The sequence below is a fragment of the Amblyraja radiata genome, chromosome 14 (assembly GCF_010909765.2).
Source record: "Amblyraja radiata isolate CabotCenter1 chromosome 14, sAmbRad1.1.pri, whole genome shotgun sequence".
NCBI classification, from domain to species: domain Eukaryota; kingdom Metazoa; phylum Chordata; class Chondrichthyes; order Rajiformes; family Rajidae; genus Amblyraja; species Amblyraja radiata.
In genome coordinates this window covers 9,614,174-9,634,639 of record NC_045969.1, presented here as the reverse complement: position 1 = coordinate 9,634,639, position 20,466 = coordinate 9,614,174, and the positions used below count along the sequence as shown (strand labels likewise).

At 44.1% G+C, this 20,466-nt stretch overlaps 1 protein-coding gene across 12 annotated transcripts in view; it reads right to left on the bottom strand.

The window, feature by feature from the left end:
• erg (ETS transcription factor ERG) overlaps positions 1 to 20,466 on the bottom strand; it is a 218,023-nt gene that overhangs the window by 16,616 nt on the left and 180,941 nt on the right. For 8 of the 12 annotated variants that reach the window (XM_033032474.1, XM_033032481.1, XM_033032476.1 and 5 more), the window contains 3 exons: positions 12,939 to 13,090; positions 10,409 to 10,612; positions 7,008 to 7,064 (listed from right to left, as the gene is read on the bottom strand). In XM_033032474.1, the coding sequence (XP_032888365.1) occupies positions 7,008 to 7,064; positions 10,409 to 10,612; positions 12,939 to 13,090 (413 nt within the window). The remainder of the gene's footprint in view (positions 1 to 7,007; positions 7,065 to 10,408; positions 10,613 to 12,938; positions 13,091 to 20,466) is intronic. The other 4 variants (XM_033032479.1, XM_033032480.1, XM_033032483.1 and 1 more) reach the window with 1 other exon arrangement.

The following is a 20,466-nucleotide window of genomic DNA, read 5'->3' as shown; positions in this document are numbered from 1 at the left end:
CAGGTTTCAAGTCCTGGAAAAGAACGAGTTCAAATAAATTGAGATGATGCATCGTGTATTGATTTCAAGGGGGTGGGGGAAGAAGGGAATATAAAATATGCAGATGCTATAAATCCAAAATGAAACAGAAAATACTTTGGGAATACTCAACAGTTTAGGCAGTATCTGTGGAGAGAGAAAATGATGATCTTTCATTAGAAATGGTCATCGTGAGGTGTTAGACAGAGCTGTCAAGTAGCATTTGCCTATTGATAACCTACTCAACAGTTAATAGTTTGGGTTTCACCAGGACTACTCATCTCCAGATCTCATCACATCACAACTTTGGTCCAAATTTGGACCAGAGAGTGGCATTTCAGAGGGCTGAGGGGGAGGGGTTGCCTCTGACATTATGGCTGCAGACTGATCGGGATATCAAGAAGTTCCAGTAAAACTGAACGATAAACTCAGGGTGACCACGGTCACAGAGCACCAGTCTGCAAGCAACACCTGTGCAGGTTCATATTGGGATGCAGAGGACCAAGTCATCAAGGGTCCATTCACTGATACAGATAGAATGGGCTTTAGAATAAATATCTGCAAAGCAAAGCTCCTCCAGCAACTTGCACTTGCTCCATAATGATGTCCTCCAATGATCAAAATCCATGACAAGATGGATGTAAATGTGGGCCACGTCCCATTATCTCAGGAGCCAACTCTCATTGATGGCAGACATGAATGCTCAAAGTCCGTGTGCCAGGACAGCCTTGGCTGTCTAAGGTAAAGAGCGCTTGAGGATGAAGATGTCAAAGCTGGCACAACGTTTATGGGCGGGCCACAGAGCAGCTCTCCTGTACAATTGTGAAACATGGACAACCTGGTGGAGCAGCGGTGGTGGACATCAACAACATCACCTGGCTATGCCGACACCTGCAACTCTAACCCAGTGCCGCCACCAGGACGACGGGCCTTTATGCCAAGAGAAGACTACATTTTTAAGAAACTTGAAGGATGCAAGATGTAATCTACTAGATGTATGTATAGTTATGCCCCTGTCCCACTTAGGAAACCTGAACGGAAACCTCTGGACACTTTGCGCCCCACCCAAGGTTTCCGTGCGGTTCCCTGAGGTTGCAGGTGGTTGCCGGAGGTTGCAGGTAGTGGCAGCAGGTAGGGAGACTGACAAAAACCTCCGGGAACCTCCGGGAACCGCACAGAAACCTTGGGTAGGGCGCAAAGTCTCCAGAGGTTTCCGTTCAGGTTTCCTAAGTGGGACAGGGACATTAGATTTTTTACTAAATTGCATGCATAAAGGGCACTTCACTATACCTAGGTACATGTGACAATCAGTTACCATTGAGGCATTCATTGACTGAAGAGGATAAAAAAAAACCTCTCTTTCAGACCTAAATCCCCAGCGTTACACTCAGCTGCCTCCGCTGAGCAAGATTGGTTGATTGATTAATATGTGATTGAATGATTGATTTGATTGATGTGTGATTGAATTATATGTGATTAATTGATTGATAGATGATTGATTGATTGATTGATATTTGATTGATCGATCTGTCGATCCTTTGATCCGGGGTTGATTGATTGATTGATTGATTGATTGATTGATTGATTGATTGATTGATTGATTGATTGATTGATTGATTGATTGATTGATTGATTGATTGATGAGTGGATGGATTGAATGATTAATTGATTCTTTATTGCGTGATAGGAGATGTCCAAGAGGAATATTCAGTTCCAATCGCTACCCTCGAATGAGGGATTACCAGCTGGGCAAAGAAATAGATTCAAAGGCGTTCTCAAAGTTTTCTTGAAGAATTGTAAGATTCCCAGTGAGTTGTGGGAATCACCGGTCTGTGACCAATTCAAATGGAGAAAGAGCACCTGGAGTTACATTGCCAACCTTGAGTCCACTTGTTGGGGCATGTAAACGCACAAGAGTGAATGGTGGAAGGAACTAAGCATCTCCAAACTACTCACCCACCATCCAAAACCTCCAGTGCCACCTGAGCTAGAGATTCGAGTGCCAATTCAACCTCATCAATACCTCAAAGTCCACAGAACCAGAGTGGAAGCAAATTATTGTCACTGCCAAGGACTGTTTAAGAGCAAAATTATAACTCAAAATTGCAATCAAGGGATAGACTCTCCATTTCTGCAGCCAAACTCTGCTCAAAGCAAAATGATTGTAATTTGTGGGGATCGATCATCAAGGTACAGGACATTGTGGCAAGGGTTTTTCAAGTGTTCTTCAAAGATTGAATTCCAGAAGGAGCTGGAGGCTCATTTCCATCAAGCAGATGCGAGGCTACTGAGGTCGGGCCTGAATACCAAATTGGGCTGCAAGCCAAAATCAGGGACAAACTCTGGCAATGTTTGTATATTTACCAGATGAGCTCAATGCTCTTCACTCCCATTTCAACTGAGGCACATCCCTCCATCCCCAACTGGCTCTGTCCCATACATCTCCATGGCAAGATTCAAATCTGCTTGTATACAGGTGAACCCTCGGAAAGCAGCCGGCATGGATGGAATCCCTGGACAATCTACTGGCCATAGTCATCACATTGACATCTTCAACCTCTTCCATCATTCCACTCCAGAAGAAAAGTAAAGAGACCTATCTCAATGAGTACCAAACAGTAGTTCTAACATTGACGATATTGAAGTGTTTTGAAAGATGAATAATGGCCCAGAGTCATCCCAAGTCTCCCGGACAATCCAGACCCCTTGCATCTTGAATACAGGAAAAATAGGTCTATGGTGGACGCCATATCTGTTGCACAACATTCCGCTCCGGATTACCCTGACAAAAAATACACCTATGACAGGATGCAAGTTATCGACTACATCTCAACCTTCAAAACCATATAAACTCATCTCTAAATCCTGGACATTGGCCTTGGAGTTTCCTTCTGTAACTGGCCCCTATTCTTCCTTACAAGAAGGCCTCAGGGCGTTAGAATTGGTCATTACAGGGATATGGATCAAATGCAGGAAAATGGGACTGGATTACGTGGGCACCTTGGTTGCAATGGACAGGTTGAGCCGAAGGGCTTGTTTTTCATCCTTTATGACCATAACTCCATGACACTGAACCTCAACACTGGTGCTCTTCAGGGTCGTGTGCTCAGCTCCCTGTACAGCCATGGCTGTGTGGACAAATACTGCACCAGCTCAGTCCACCTGAACCTACCTGATCTCCCGGTTGTCACACACATTAATTCTCCATCCCATTCCCACTCAGACCTTACTGTCCTAGGTCTCCTCCATTGACAGAGTGAGGCTAAATACAAATTGGAGGAACAGCATCTCATATTTTGCTTGGGCAGCTTTCAGCGCAGTGGTCTGAAATATTGATTTCTTTAACTTCAAGTACCACTGGCATTCACTCTCTCTCTATCACTCCCCCACGCAAGTCGCACTAGCTTCTCATTTTCACCCAACAAACAGCTAACAATGGCCTGTTTCCTTTCTCATCGTTACTTTTTTGCATGTCTTGTCTTCATTGTTCTTTATCTCTCTACTTCATCATCTATACCTCTCATCTCCCTTATCCCTAACCAGTCTGAAAAAGGGGTCTCGACCCGAAACGTCACCCATTCCTTCTCTCCAGAGACGCTGCCTGTCCCGCTGAGTTGCTCCAGCTTTTTGTGTCTATCTTCAATCTTTACATTTACTGTTCTCGGACGGGTCAATAATAATGGTGAGATGGATGATAAGAATGCGTCCGTGAGCTTTGTGTCGGTATCAGATCAGCAACCTAGCACTTAACCTCAGCAGGACAAAATAGTTAGTTGTTGACCTAAGGAAGGGAAGAGGTGAGGGGTGAGGGGGGGGGGGGGCATGAGAAAGGGAGGGGGAGGGTGAACTCAACCCTGTCCTCTTCAATGGAGCAGCTGGAGATGCATCTTTGAGTCCCTAGGCTTAGCACCAGCAAGCTAACCTGGTCCCATCACAGCGATGCAGTAAGCAAGAAAGTACATCAGTGTATTTTCTTGCCTAGGCATCTGAGAAGATTGGACACATCCACAAGGATTCTCTCGAATTTCTACAGATGCTCTATAAAAAGCATTCCGACAGGGTGCATCTCAGCCAGGTGTGGCGACCTGCAGAGTGGTGAAAGCAGCCATGTCCATCACAGGCTCATTACTTCATTCCTGTCCGCCTTCTTTAGTAACTTGTCAGTTTCTTTGTTGAACTAAATTAAGGCGCATGTTGCAATCAAAAGCGCTTGAACAATTGGTTGGGAAGAAAGCCAAACTGTAAGATAGACGACTGCGCCTCAGGAAGGATGGAAATATCATAAGGAATAGGAGGAGAATTTGGCCATTCGGCCAATCAAATCTACCCTGCCATTCAATCATAGCTGATCTATCTCTCCATCCTAACCCCATACTCCTGCCTTCTCCCCATAACCTTTGACACCCGTACTAATCAAAAATCTATCTATCTCCACCTTAAAAATGTCCACTGACTTGGCCTCCACAGCCTTCTGGGGCAAAGAATTCCACAGATTCACCACCCTATGACAAAATTAATTTCTCCTCATCTACTTCCTAAAAGAACGTCCTTTAATTCAGAGGCTATGACCTCTAGTCCTAGACTCTCCCACTAGTGGAAACATCCTCTCCGCATCCACTCTATCCAAGCCATTCCCTCTTCTCTCTTATACCTTCTGCGAGAAGATACAGGAGCTTCAAAGCCCAGACACCCAGACTTAAGAAGATAGACACAAAAAGCTGGAGTACTCAGCGGGACAGGCAGCATTTCTAGAGAGAAAGAACGGGTGACGAGGAAGGGTCTCGATCCGAATCGTCACCCAGGGATGCAGCCTGGCCCGCTGAGTTACTCCAGATTTTTGTGTCTATCTTCAGTTTAAACCAGCATCTGCAATTCCTTTCTAAACAAGCTGTTACTCCAGCATTTTGTGTCTGTCTTAAGAATAGCTTCTTCCCCACAGCTACAGGATTAGTCTCCTGAAACAACCACCTATTTTGCACCCACTTCTCGAATGAGCTGTTGCCACTTTTATTCCACTGCATCCAGTTATTTTGTTATTGCATTTGATTATTTTATATATTTTTGCACTGCTTCAGATTACACTAAAATCTTTGCACAATTTTGAAGTTTTGCACAAATATTTACTGTGGTATTTATCATCACTGTTTATTCTGTGAGCTTCATATGAACATGGAATCTCATTGCACCCTGATGTACATGACAATAAGATAATCTGAATCTAAATCTAAATATGAATCTGGATCTGATCTGAATCAGAATCTGAATCGGATGTCTTCTATGTCTATCTGCGTTTGGCGGTGTTGGGCCTGTACTTGCTGGGGTTAGGAAGGAGAGATAGATCAGCCATGATAGATTAGCAGAGTAGACATGATGGGCCAAATGGCCTAATTCTGCTCCTATCACATGACCTTATGACCTGTTGATCTGTTAAGAGTCTTCATCAGGGCCTTCTAATGAATGATCTGATGAAAGGTAATCAAACCAAACATTAACGTACTCTTTCCCCACCACTGCTGCCTGGCATGCTGAGTATTTCCAGCAATTGCTGCTTTATATTTGAAAGAGGACTAAGCTACTTGTGGGCGTAACAGAAGCCAATTGACAAAACAACAATAACGGTGAACCCTCGTGCCCAGAATGCAGTGTATAAATTGAAAGAAGTCATGTTTAATCTAAAGTCTCTTTGAATTCTGAATGGTTTGCTCATTTCTGATCTGTGAGAGCCAGGAATATACAAGAGGACACAGGAGTAAACTGGAGAAGATCCATAAGACTGAGCAATATCAATAGAGGTTTGGGACCTTAGGAAAGACTGGAGGATCACGGCCCCTGAAATATTGAAAGGATATTACAAGTATAGGTGTCTATATGATCAAAGTGAAGGAGGATTTATTTAGGACAGATTTAGTTTAAAGATACAGAGCGGAAACAGGCCCTTTGGCCCACCAAGTCCGCGCCGACCAGCGATCCCCGTACATTCGCACTATCCTACAGACTAGGAACAATTTACGATTTTACCGAAGCCAAATTAACCTACAAACTTGTACGTTTTTGGAGGATGGGAGGAAACCGGGGTCTCTGGCACTGTAAGGCAGCAACTCTATGCTGCGCCACCATGCCATCCCTCTATATATTTTTCTTTCTCCCTCCCTCTACCTCCTTCCAGATGTGAGTAAGCTGATTCATTCAACAAGTTTAAAGTCTGTGGACAAGATGCTGGTACCAAAACGATGGAATCATGCAAGCAACATTTGGATGCAATTGATGGGAGGATGCTTTCTGCTTGGATAAGTCCGGATGAAGGTCGACTCTTGGTTTTAGTTATGGTTTTAGAGATACAGCACGGAAACAAGCCCTCGTGGCCCACCGAGTCTGCGCCGACCAGCAATCCCCGTGCACTAACACTATCTATAAACACACTCCAGGGACAATTTACTACTGTACCAAGCCAATTAGCCTACAGACCTGTACATCTTTGGAGTGTGGGAGGAAACCCGAGGCCCTGGAGAAAACCCATGCAGATCACGGGGAGAACGTACAAACTCCGAACAGACAGCACCCGTAGTCAGGATCGAACTCGTGCCTCTGGCGCCCGAAGGCAGCAACTCTACCGCTGTGCCATCATGCCGCCGACTCTTGGTATGAGGGATTGCAATGGCACCATGATTCCAAGTCACTTCCCCCATCCATGACACAGCTACATAGACCATTTTAGCGAGCTCAAAGTTAACCAGAAAGAGGACTTTGGTATCATTCAAGTGAGTTGTTGGCGAATGTAGCAGTTCGAAAAGCGAATGAAAGATGAATTTCAGATTGACTTACATTACTGGCAGAATGGAAGAGAAGAGGGAAGGGGAATGGCTGGTGGGCGAGGGTGTTATTGGGGTAAATAAACAGGCTAGCACTAGCCCTCCAACGTGCTATGGAGCTGGGAGATTGACTTTTGCTCCTCATGGCTCCCCATCAAGCTGTATATGAAAAAGACTCACCTTTTCGGTGATGGCTATTTCCTTGGCCACAGGCAGGAGAGGAAAACCTGAGGAACACTTGAAAATGCATTGCTAAATTAGTCACCATTTGATGACCACTTAATGTCTACAAATAAAAATCACAAAGCACAACAGTTTCCGATCAAAGGTCATAGACCTGAAACATTAATTCAGTTTCTGTAGACACAAGGAACTGCAGATACGGGAATCTTGAGCAAAACACAAAAGCAATTGGGAGTAACTCAGCGGGTCAGGCGGCGTCTGTGGAGGGAATGGACAGGCGGCGTGTCGGGACACTTCTTCAGACTCTGAAGAAGGATCCTGACCTGAAACGTCACTTGTCCATCCCCTCCACAGATTCTTCCTGACTTTTTTGAGCTACTCCATCGCTTTGTGTTTAACTCTGTTTCTGTCTCCACAGATGCTGACTGACCTGCTGAATATTTCCAGCATTCTCTATATTTAAAACAGTTTTGACCTCAGGTTTTCCTGTCGTGGATATGGCTTAGTGATAGAAAGAGTGAAAATATTTGATTTCAGCTCTATTAGAGTCAAGAGGAGCAGGGTTTCTCCCTAGTTACAGAGCCTGATAGCAGATGCCTCATCCTCCACCAACATTGCCCCTCATTGCACTCGAATAACCATAACGGTAAATAGTTTCAAAGTGATCTATTTGCAATGGCTTCAGCATTTCTTGAGCCACAACATAGCCAGTAGCCCCCCTCAACCTAGTGCAGTGAGGCCTCTGTCGGTGGTTTTACGAGAAAATAAACCATAATTACCCTGTACATTAGCATTAGGCTTAAAATCATTTGTAATTAAGCTTGAATGGAATCATTTCTTTAGACATAAAAATCAGCAACTTTCACATTTATCTTAATTCTCCTAACCCTTTTCCTCTGATTGTCAGTGTTTGCATTTAACTTATAGTGATTCCTCTTTCAGGGAGAAGACAGCACAATACCAGGTGAGCAATTCAGTTAAAGATCTCGCTCCAGCACCAAAATGTTCCAACAGGGGCAGCTTGGCATCATTGTTCCGGTTGGCATTATGCCAACACTAAGATGGCTGAAATGTGTCTGTAAATGGGCATCAATGCCATAGCTGGCACTGTGCCCTCCTCTCCGCTCTTTACATTGCCATTCCATAGCACCCTCAACCCTTGACTACGCAAGTAAGTTGCAAGAAGAGGCTTCTTCCTCATCAGCAAGTCACTGGTCACATCAATATGCAATGATTTGGGAACTGCACCTGATTGCTTTAGTTGAGTTCAATTTAGAGAGACAGCGTGGAAACAGGCCCTTTGGCCCACGGAGTCCACGCTGACCAGCGTCCCCCACACACTAACGCTTTCCTACACACACTAAGGGACAAATTACAATTTTACCAAGCCAAATAACCTACAAACCAGTACTTCTTTGGAGTGTGGGAGAAACTCTAACTACTTTAAAACAAATAAAATTATGCTCACTGGTCACAAAGTGCTCCCCCACTGGCATTTTAGTCACTTGCTCTACCTTGTTCACGAAGAGGGGTCCAGTGTCGTCGCATTTCTAGTAGGGCTATGAGGGAATATTTCTCGGACACATTTAACAAATCTCATCCCATCATGAATTTATGGAATTCCCTGCCACAGAGGGCAGTGGAGGCCAAGTCACTGGATGGATTTAAGAGAGAGTTAGATACAGCTCTAGGGCCTAGTGGAGTCAAGGGATATGGGGAGAAGGCAGGCACGGGTTATTGATAGGGGACAATCAGCCATGATCACAATGAATGGCGGTGCTGGCTCGAAGGGCCGAATGGCCTCCTCCTGCACCTATTTTCTATATTTCTATTTTTCTATGTTTCTATCCCAAATGCTTTTCACTAAGGGCGATCTCGTCAATATAATGGAAGTTGGAATCACTCACTAATGCCACCCTGTAGAAACAAAGAACTGCAGATGCTGGTTAATACCTTAAAGAACACAAAGTGCTGGAGTAACTCAGCAGGTCAGGCTGCATCTCTGAAGAACATGGATAGATGGCGTTTTGGGACGAGACCTTTCTTCAGACTGCTGAAACGTCACCTATCCATGTTATCCAGAGATGCACTACCTACACATCCACTCCTCTAATTCACATTAGCTAGTGGTAGATCTATAATGCTGTCCCATCAATGTAATCAGTCACTTCCTATTTTTATAATATCTGCCATGCTATTTCCTGCCTCCAAAATCTTAAAGAATGTCAAGAAAAGTTGCCAATAGCTGGAGAGCTCTTCCTAGCAATCAGGTAATAATCCCCTCCCCCAACTCCAGCCCAGCATCACCCATCTCCCCCCCTCCGCCACCACCTCATCCCCCCTACCCCCCTGCACCCTCACCTCCTTTTCCTTATCTGCAGAGCCACACAACCACACATCACAATAGAAATACAGCCCTGCTACACAAATAACATTTTCTCCAAGGATAATTGGATAACATAGAAGAAAAAAGAGAAGAACAAAAAGAGAGGGTGCTCCTGGCCTCCCCGCTCCCACTTTGGAGACCTTTGAACTATCTTTAATCGGACTTTATCGGACTTTATCATGCACTAAGTGTCGCACCCTTTATCATTTATCTGTGCACTGTGGACGGCTTGATTGAAATCATGTATAGTCTTTTCTTCGACTGGATAGCACGCAAACTAAACCTTTCCACTGTACCTCGGTGCACATGACAACAATAATAATAATAGTCCACCGAGAACGTGCATGTACATAGAGTTCAATTCAAGTAAGAGACTGGCGTGAAGGAGGAGCTAGGTGCCCAGTGACACAACAGAGGTGACTGGCGTGTATAGATTTCAGGCCATGCTAGTAGAACAGACAAGGAGGACAGAAGCGATGGACAGACACATGGGAATGAGATGAGAAAGGACAGGAGAAGGCTCATGCAGAGCATAAACCCTGGGATAGACCGCTGGCCGAATAGTCGCTTACTGTGCGGTACATTCCTTGCAAGTGAAAGCAGAATCTTCTGCCTGACTGAATGAGTCAACTCCGCCTCCCAGCAGGAGGCATGGAACAGTATCCCAGTCTGAGTTGCAACAGCAGAGGAGGTATCTAATATGGGGTAAGGCCAATGGGTTGCTCCAAGGAATTATTCAAAGGAATTATTTGTATTCAAATATCATAGCATCTTATTGAAGTGTTATAACCACACCTTAATAAGTGTATTACAACACATTTTAGATTGACTTTACAACTAGTAAATTGTAAAGCAGTGCTGATGTGTCAGGCACATTGCCGCAATGCAACATATAGGATGGGACAGGTTTTACTTTGTGTGATAGTTTAAGCATGTGAGAGAAAATAAACTTGGACTTGCACAAAGGCAAGGTTGAGCCCAAACAGACTTGAAGGACACTGAACGTTCTTACTCTCTCTGAGGTACTGCAGGTGTGAGAGGAGGATGTCCGCATTGTAGCTTGGGGTGAGGCGCAGAAAATCCTCCTTGGTCATTTTGCAGAGCTCCTTGCCTTCCACGTTCTGAAAGAGCGGCACATCCACATCGATCAAGCCGTACTCCTTCACTGCCCACTCCAGCCATTGCTTCACGTGATCTGTGGACCACAGTGTGGGATCTGCATGTGAGGGAGCCGAGCGGGGGTGGGGTGGGGGGGAGAGTGATGGATAAAACCAAAAGCACAAACATTAGCAATGTAAACCAATGACGGACCTTGCCCTCCACAATGTCATATGTTCATACCGAAGAGAGACACAAAAAGTTGGAGTAACTCAGCGGGACAGGTAGCATCTCTGGAGAGAAGGAATGGGTGAGCCGAAACGCCACCCATTCCTTCTCTCCAGAGATGCTGCCTGTCCTGCTGAGTTACTCCAGCTTTTTGTGTCTATCTTTAGTTTAAACCAGCATCTGCAGTTCCTTCCTACACATACGTCACAAGTTCATAAGTCATTGAATCAGAATTGGGCCGTTTGCTTTATCAAGTCTACTCCGCCATTCAATCATGGCTGATCTATCTTTCCTTCTCAACCCCATTCTCCCTGTAACCTTTGATACCCTTACTAATCAAGAACCTGCCAATCTCCACTTTAAGAATGCCCAATGGCTTGACCTCCACAGCCGTCTGTGGGAATGAATTCCAGAGATTCACCACCCTCTGACTAAATAAATTCCTCCTCATCTCCTATCGAAAGGATGGTAGGTGTTCAATTGCCATGGGTTTCTTCCAGGATTCTCTACATCCTATTAGTCCATAAATGTATATCCTGCCACTCATTATATTGACTTGAAAACTGAACAAATTAAAGATAAGCAACTCTACCAGTTTCCATATTAAAGTGTTTTTTAATTGCATGTGGTATGACTTCACAATTACTTTACAACTGATGAAATTAACTTTGTTACTAATAACCCCAGCAGTCATTTTCAGTCTTGATGGAAAAAAAGACAAATCAGCAAGGTTTGTGTGGAAATGGCACTATTTACTGCGATAGCTTGTTCCCAAAGTGCTTTCCACCCAATGAACTATTGTTAAAGGATAGGCACTCTATTGATGCAGAAAATGCCACAGGGATCTTTTGCAGAGCCAGCTTCCATAATCAATTGTGAAATACAGATCAGATAATTTGTTTTCTTCAAATTTGAGGGATTAATATTGTCCAGGACAGGTCGGGGGGGAGTTCCCCTCGCCACGGGTACCATGTAATCCCGTGCTACCTGCTCCATGGTCGGATAGTCGGCGACTAAACTGTTTCCCCCACCTGGTTTGCCAAGTGAGGAGGGGGCTGTGGACCCCCAACAGGACCAAAAACAAGACCTGTCATAGGGCGGATGAACTCCTGGCGAGCCAACAGCCATCTACACTTCAGTAGAAGTTGCGATCACTGTCGTACATAGCATTGTAAGGCATTGTGCCTGTGGATCTTTTCAATGATGATGATGAGGACACCAAAGGTAATTCCCCTGGTTGCCTTTGTAGAGCTCTACGGGATGGCTTGTACTCAGTTAAGCGAACGGGTGGGTGATTTGGTTCAATGGTTATTTCAAAGAACAATACCTCGAAAAATGCCACGCTCGGTGGAGTTTCAGGTTGTTCAAATATCTGGAATGGTATTCAAATCCATTTTTTTGGGTTTCAGAGGCAGTAACATCATAAACGAGGCTAAAGCTCCATTAGCAAGAGCAGCACATTGCCCAGCCTTAATTTCTCTTGAAAAGAGAGTCTTGCTGGTCCTTTTCAGAGGGTGTTTTAAGAGTCAACCACTTTGATCTGAATACTTTTTTGGGATAGGCTAGATAAGGATTTCATCGCCTCAAAAATGTTAGTGAAGCAGGTAGCTTTACACAATTATCCAATAGTTGTGTTGTCATTGAGTGCACAAGTGCTTAAATTCGGGATTGTTGACTGAATTTAATTTCCACAACTGCCCTCGTGGAGACATGAACTCAGAATGCTAGTCAACGACTCTAGAATATCGGCCTAGTAAAGTAACCAAAGCATCACCGCCATACTGCAAAGCCTAAGAAAGTTCCAACATGAAGCAAAGTGCTGGGGTAACTCAGCAGGTCAGGCAGCATCACCGGAGAACATGGATGGGTGGCTATTCGGGTTGGGACCCTTCTTCAGACCGAAGATGGGTCTTGAGCCGAACCATCATCTATCCGTGTTGACCAGAGATGCTGCCTGACCTGCCTGAGTCATTCCAGCGCTTTGTGTCCTTCTGTATATTAATCAACATTTGCAGTTCCATGTTTCTACACAGAAAGTTCCATCTGTTTTGCATTCTGTTTGCAAACACCCAGTTTTGTCACGCTGAGGTGTTTTTTTTCTGGTTTTGACCCATGCTGGGGTGTGCGTCCATGTGTGCGTGTGTACGGCTTTTTGAGGCCATCTGTTGGGCTTGTTCACAGACACATGCTTAAAAATTATCCCTCGCCGTAATTACCTGCTGGTACAATCACTCTCCGCTCATTAGTGGTCATGTTGGGAGGTGGTACGTGCTTCTCCTCCATGTAGTTGCTGTAGCTCATAGGAACACTCTCCGAGCTGTTGACCATCTTGCCCGCTTTGGCTATACTGCAGTGTTCTGGTGAGTTTCTGCACAAACAACAAAAAAATAGGTTGCGCAAAAAAATCAATGGTATGTTTACGAGTGGAATGCAGGTGCTCTGTGGCTGGAGCACCAGGGGTGGCATGGAGAATGAGGGAGCTTGGCGACGCATTCGGACGCACAGCCATTCCTTAGCTCACACACACACACACTCACACTCACGCATTGGAGGGAATGAATGTTTTATTATGTAGCACGTATTTCACGTCCCTCTAAAACAACAGATGCGTTACATAAAACTCTGTGTAGGGGGTTCTTTTGGCGGAACAAAATGTTAGTGATTTGGGGTCTCCGAGGAGCATTAAACAATTTAACGAGACTACTTTTAGCAAAGGGAACATGAGATGCAGAGATCAAGTTCTGGTCAGCGAAACAAGGACTCGGAGGCTGGAAGGGAATGGCTTGCTAAACATGAATCAACTTGAAACCACATATCAAAGCATGACATATTTGATAGTAACTGTATGGATCTTTTTATCCTTCTGAGTCAGGTCTAACTTTAACTAACACCTTCTCCTTCCAACCCACTGCCCTGCACAATGGGATATCCAAGCTGTTAACTTATTAGCAGGGCAGCATGCCTTTATGCAGGTCAAGTACCTCATTCCATTTTAACATCTTGAGCTCAATAGTAGATCTTCACTGGAGTCAAGACAATTTCTGGCAATGTTGTTCAGCTCCTGTTTGCCGATGCTCTATATTGATGCTGGATTGTCAATGCCATGCTGGTTCGATGGGGACCTCATTGAAACTTACTGAATAGTGAAAGCCCCGGATAGGATGGGTGTGGAGAGGATGTTTCCACTATCAGGAGAGTCTATGACCAGAGGCCATAGCCTCAGAATAAAAGGATGCACCTTGAGCAAGGAGATGAGGAGGAATTTCTTTAATCAAAGGGTGGTGAATCTGTGTAATTCTTTGCCACAGAGGAGTGTGGAGGCTGTGGAGGCCAAGTGAATGGATATTTTTAAGGTGAAGATTGACAGATTTTGATTAGTACGGGTGTCAGGGGTTATGGGGAGAAGGCAGGAGACTGGGGTTGAGAAGAAAAGATAGACCAGCCATGGTTAAATGGTGGAGTAGACGCGATGGGCCGAACTGCCTAATTCTGCTCCTGTAATTTATGAATTTATGAAAATTTCCAGAAAAGCTAGGTAGAAATAAGCACAGAGATTCAGAACAGGGCAAGGAGGTTAATACATGTTCTGTTTGATTTCTTTCAGGGACTGGGAATAAGACTGACAGGGGTTGTATCCAACTGTGGCCTCTTGTCATTCTGCCCCTGTCCCCGTAAATACGTTTGTATCATTCCTGCCTGGTTCAGCCAGGGATTGACTCTGCAAAATTACATTGGGGTCCAGGAATGAAAGTGGCCCAGGTGTGGTCCAACACCTGCCCTGACAAGGGAACCAAAGTTGAGATCAGAGCTCAGGACTTGGGGGCTGAACATTCTCCATCAGTAGAGGGCATAGCTCTAAGGTGAGAGGTGGAAAGTTTAATAGAGATGTACATGGCAATTGTTTTTACACAGAGAGTGGTGGTGGTAAAATGCGCCCAACCTTACTGAAGTGACTGCTTAATCTTCCACTCTCTTACCCACGCCAAAGTGCCCTTTATGCCCATGTGACACATTGGGTAAGAACCATCATTAAACCAGTTACAAGGTACACCTAAACTCAATTCCTCTCTTGCTCAATGCCCATGCAATTGTCCCTTCCTACAGAGGTCAAATTATGGCAAAGACAGAAGCCTTGGGTCACTTTCATCTTCATTTATTGAAGGGTTCTTTTATTTTAGTTTACAGTTCTAGGGATACAGCCACGAAAAGAGGCCCCTTGGCCCCTTGGCCCACCAAGTCTGCGCCGACCAGCGATCTCCACACATTAACACAGTATGGATAACCAGTACATCTTTGGAGTGTGGGAAGAAACCGAGGATCTCAGAGAAAACACACACAGGTCACGGGGAGAACGTACAAACTCCGCGCAGACAGCACCCATGGTCAGGATCAAACCCGGGTGTCTGGCGCTGTAAGGCAGCAACTCTATCGCTGTGCCACCCCAGTTCTGATACTAATCATTCACATTTGAAGACTTTGTAGTCTTATTTCTCGGCAGAAAACAGTGGTGCTTTTCAGGACATTGAAAAAGAACAGTGGACCACTCAGGAATACATTTTATTTCTGTGAAAATACCATCTGCCACAAATTCCCCAACAATTTACATGGATGGAGCTTTTAAAAAAAGATATTTTTTCAAAATCCCTGGGTCAAAATCTTGGCAAACCTTTATTCATTACGGAAGCACAATCACTGACTTATGGCTGATTTTTTTACTCGGATAGGGAAATTATTTTGGCCTTGCCAGAAACAATTTTTGGGATGGATTGAAGGGTACAATACAGAAGACGGGTCCACGGAGTCCATTCCGACCATTGTTTGTTGTGTATTTATTCGGCTGACTGGTTAGTACGCGACAAAAACCTCAATACACGAGACAATCAACTAAACTCAAACTCATTTATTTTTAGTGTTATTGCATTAATGTGCCCTAAATCCTGCAGCAAGTAAAATATGTAATTGTCCCATATGATATTTAAACACTTTTTACTCATGATTCTTGACTCTTAACTATTGACTTGATATGGGTGGGGCTTAAAGACAGCAGTTCATAAGTTCATAAGTGATAGGACTAGAATTCGGCAATTCGGCCCATCAAGTCTACTCCGCCATTCAATCATGGCTGATCTATCTCTCCCTCCTAACCCCATTCTCCGCCTTCTCCTCATAACCCCTGACACCCGTACTAATCAGGAATCTAACTATTTCCGCCTTAAACATATCCATTGACTTGGCCTCCACAGCCTTCTGTTGGTGGGTGATAGGCAGAGATAGGTTACGAGAGATAAAAGGAGCTGATGGAGAGAGAGAAGTGGGGCGAGGGAAGGGTGGTTGTAGATTCAAAGGATGGAAGGTGACAAGTGGAGACACACAAGAGGCTGCAGATGTTGGAATCTGTTAAGTAAGGATGGTGATAAACAGAACCAGGTAAAGAAAGAGCGATGGGCAGGTAGAACCAGGTGGGAGATGGAATAGTGGACCCAGTAAATTAAATGTGTGAGCGATAAACAGATGGAACCAAACGAGGAAGGTGAACAAAACTGGGTTCAGGGGTGTGGGGGGCTTATGGTGGGATTGGTGGAAAAAGATAGATAGATCAGAGTGGGAATGGGATGTGAGATTTCGAAAAATAATTGCTTTGGTTCACAAGTTCACAAGTTATAGGAGTAGAATTAGGTCATTCGGCCTATCGAGTCTACTCCGCTATTCAATCATGGCTGATCTCTGCCTAATAATCCCATTTTCCTGCCTTCTCCCCATAACCCTTGACACCTGTTCTAATCGAGAATTTGTCTATCTTTGCCTTAAACATATCCACTGACTAGGCCTCCACAGCCCTTAGTGGCAATGAGTTCCACAGATTAACTACCCTATGACTAAAGAAGTTCCTCCTCACCTAATTTCTAAACGAGCGCCCTTTAATTCTGAGGCTGTGACCTCTGGTCCTAGACTCTCCCACCAGTGGAAACATCCTTTCCACATCCACTCTATCTATGCCTTTCATTATTCTGGAAGTTTCAATGAGGTCCCCCCCCCTCAACCATCTAAACTCCAGCGTGTAGAGGCCCAGTGCTTTCAAAAGCTCATCTCTTTGGTCTTTGCCTTAAATGGAGAGCCGGCTTGTTGAACATGTTACCTCTCCCCAATGAATGTACTCAGTATAAGCTAAGTAATCTTTAGAAATTGATGTAAACGATGTTATTTAGCAATAGCTGCTAAAATGAAGCAATGAATGCTGAAGGTGATTCAAAAGTCTACGATTGTTCTGGAGTTTCTATGATTTCAAGATTAATCCCCTGGGATTTTGTTGCAGGTAATGCTGGAAAAATAACGTACGGTGTTAACAAAATGTTTTAAATCCATTTCCTTTAAAAAAAAAAGTTTATTAATTAGCTATAAAAATATTGAAAATGATTGGAAAATCAGTTCTGACTGGGTGGTGGTTTGGATGTGAGACCTCTTATCATGTGGCCTCCAAGACGACATCCAACCAGACTAGGTTGGCCAACCAGCATTCACACGTGGGGCAGACGTCAGTAAACACATCACAGGACAAAACATAGCAAAATCAATAACATTTTTATTTTATGAAACATAGAACATAGAACATGGAACAGTACAGCAAAGGGACTTGCCTTTCGGCCCACAATGTTTGTTAACATTATGCCAAATTAAACTGATATTTGCCTGTACATGATACCCTTCTATTCCTCACACCTCTATGTGCCTATCTACGAGCATCTTAAATGCTATTATCATATATGCCTCCACCACCACCCCTGGCAATGTGTTCCTGGCACCCACCACTCTCTGTGTTAAAGAAAAACTTGCTTTGTACATCTCCATTAAACTTTCCCCCTCTCATCTGATAGCTATGCCCTCCAGTGTTGGACATTTACACCGTCGGAAAAAGGCTCTAACTGTCTACCTTATCTCTGCCTTTTACATAGGATTTATATATATTTATCTGATAGGAATTTAGATAAACAAAGCAATCTCAAATTGAAAAGTGGCACCGGCTATTATATGTTCATTAGTTCTAGGAGCAGAATTAGGCCATTCGGCCCATCAAGTCTACTCCGCCATTCAATCATGGTTGATCTATCTTTCCCTCTCAACCCCATTCTCCTGCCTTCTCCCCATAACCCTTGACACCCGTACCAATCAAGAATCTGTCAATCTCTGCCTTAAAAATACCAAATGACTTGGCCTCCATAGCAGTCTGTGGGAATGAATTCCACAGATTCACCACCGTCCGGCTAAAGAAATTCCTCCTCACCTCCATTCTGAAGGTACGTCCTTTTATTCTGAGGCTTTGCCTAGACTCTGACACCACTGGAAACATCCTTCCCACATCTACTCTACCCAGGTCTTTCACTATTTGTTAAGCCTCAATGGGGTCCCACCTCATTCTTCTAAACTCCTGTGAGTACAAGCCCAGTGTGTCTATCTCTTCAAAAGATAGACTGATCCTACAGCAAATGAGGATATATAGATCCGACCTCACATGTATCATGCAGCCAGATATCAAATTGAAAGCACCTTCTTCAATAAATGAAATGAGTGCCACTTATCAATAGCTCATAACATATTTTTTAGTTTTCCAGCCATGGCTACAACGTAAGTTTGTAAATTCTTAAGATTGGGTCTAATTAGTGATTAATAGTTCAATGGTCCTGTATTCCTCTTAAAAATGGGTCACACTGCTTAAGTCACAGGCACACTGGCTTAAGATGGCTAAACTGCAATCAAGATCACACACATGCCTCAAACATCAGGATGTTACTACTTTTTCGTTCATTTTAGAACATGCAGCAGTAGTGTGGAGCTGGCACATATAAATGAAAGGGAGGAGAATAGGAAGGTGGACAGACCTTCCCTTCTGATGTGTTTAAGAAGGAACTGCAGATGCTGGAAAATCGAAGGTACACAAAAATGCTGGAGAAACTCAGCGGGTGCAGCAGCATCTATGGAGCGAAGGAAATAGGCAACGTTTCGGGCCGAAACGTTGCCTATTTCCTTCGCTCCATAGATGCTGCTGCACCCGCTGAGTTTCTCCAGCATTTTTGTGTACCTTCCCTTCTGATGTTTGCCTTCACTACCGGCGTAATGAAACAAAACAAAAACTGGAAAGAATTAACGTATTTTAAAAAAAAATAACCACAGGTGTTTGGTCCTTTGGTATGTACTTTGGACATTTCGTAACAGCCGACATACACAAGACTGTCTGGTTGAGACTTTGGATCATTGCAGGGCCACAGCTGAATGGTGCCGCTGAATGCTCAGAGGAACAGGATAGTTAAAATGTACCCGCTTGTCATTGTGTGCCAAGTGAGAGCTGGGGAGTCAGAGAGCAGAATAACAACTCACCAAAAAGAATTTGATGTAATTGATAATGGAAAATTTTAATAATGTATGACTGATGTATATGAAAAGTTTTTTTACTATAATATGTAACTACATTTTATAATATGTCTACTTCTAATAAATAATTTTTTTTTAAAAAGAAAAAAAAAAGAAATGTTTGCAAAGTAATTGAAAAGAAATAACTGGAAAAAAAAAAAAAAAAAAAAAAAAGAATTTGATTTGTTTTCATACAAATGAAGCTTAATCACAGGCAGGACATGGCTTGACTCACAGTGGGCCTGCTATTGTCAACAGTGGCGCAGCAGTAGAGTTGCGGCCTTACAGCGCCAAAGACCCGGGCTCGATCCTGACCACGGGCGCTGTGTGTACGGGGTTTGTACATTCTCCCCGTGGCCAGTGGCCGGTGCTCCGGTTCCCTCCCACTATCCAAATTCGTGCTGGTTTGTAGGTTCACTGGCTTTGGTAAATTGTAAATTGTCCCTAGTGCGTAGGATAGTGTTAGAGTACGGGTGATCGTTGGTCAGTGCAGATTCGGAGGTCCAAAGGGCCTGTTTCTGAGCTGGATCAAAAGTCCAAATATATGAAATGACCTCTGGTTAAGATGGAGGGAAAGGGCATGGATTGTTGCTGTAATGTACAGAAAAATCCCAAGAGAAAAATGGTACAATCCTTTATTTTTGCTACTCCAGTTTGATATTTAATAATGTAAAACATAAAACTCTTTTACTGGTTTCATAAAATTGCCTCCAGAGTTCACTAAGTCTATAGTGGGATAGACTAGGCTTAGAATTTGTGGTCAGGTCATAAATTACAGCAAATTACTGCACTGACGATAATTATTTGATTTCAGCTGGCTCTATTGCTGTCTTTCTCTCTCTCTTACTTTCCCTCTTTCCGTCTCTCCCTCTCTCCCTCTCTCATTCTCTCCCTCCCCCCTCTCTCACTCTCTACATTCCTCCCTCTTTCTTGCCCTCCTTCTCCCACCCTCCCTCCCTCTCCACCTCCCTCCCTCTCCATATCGCTCTCACTCCATCACTCTCTCTCTCTCTCTCTCTCTCTCTATCTCTCTCTATCTCCCTATCTCTCTATCTCTCTCTCTCTCCATCTCTCTCGCCATCTCTATCTCTATCTCTATCTCATAGAAACATAGAAAATAGGTGCACGAGGAGGCCATTTGGCCCTTCGAGCCAGCATCAACATTCATTGTGATCATGGCTGATCGTCCACTATCAATAACCCGTGCCTGCCTTCTCCCCATATCCCTTGACTCCACTAGCCCCTAGAGCTCTATCTAACTCTCTCTTAAATCCATCCAGTGACTTGGCCTCCACTGCCCTCTGTGGTAGGGAATTCCATAAATTCACAACTCTCTGGGTG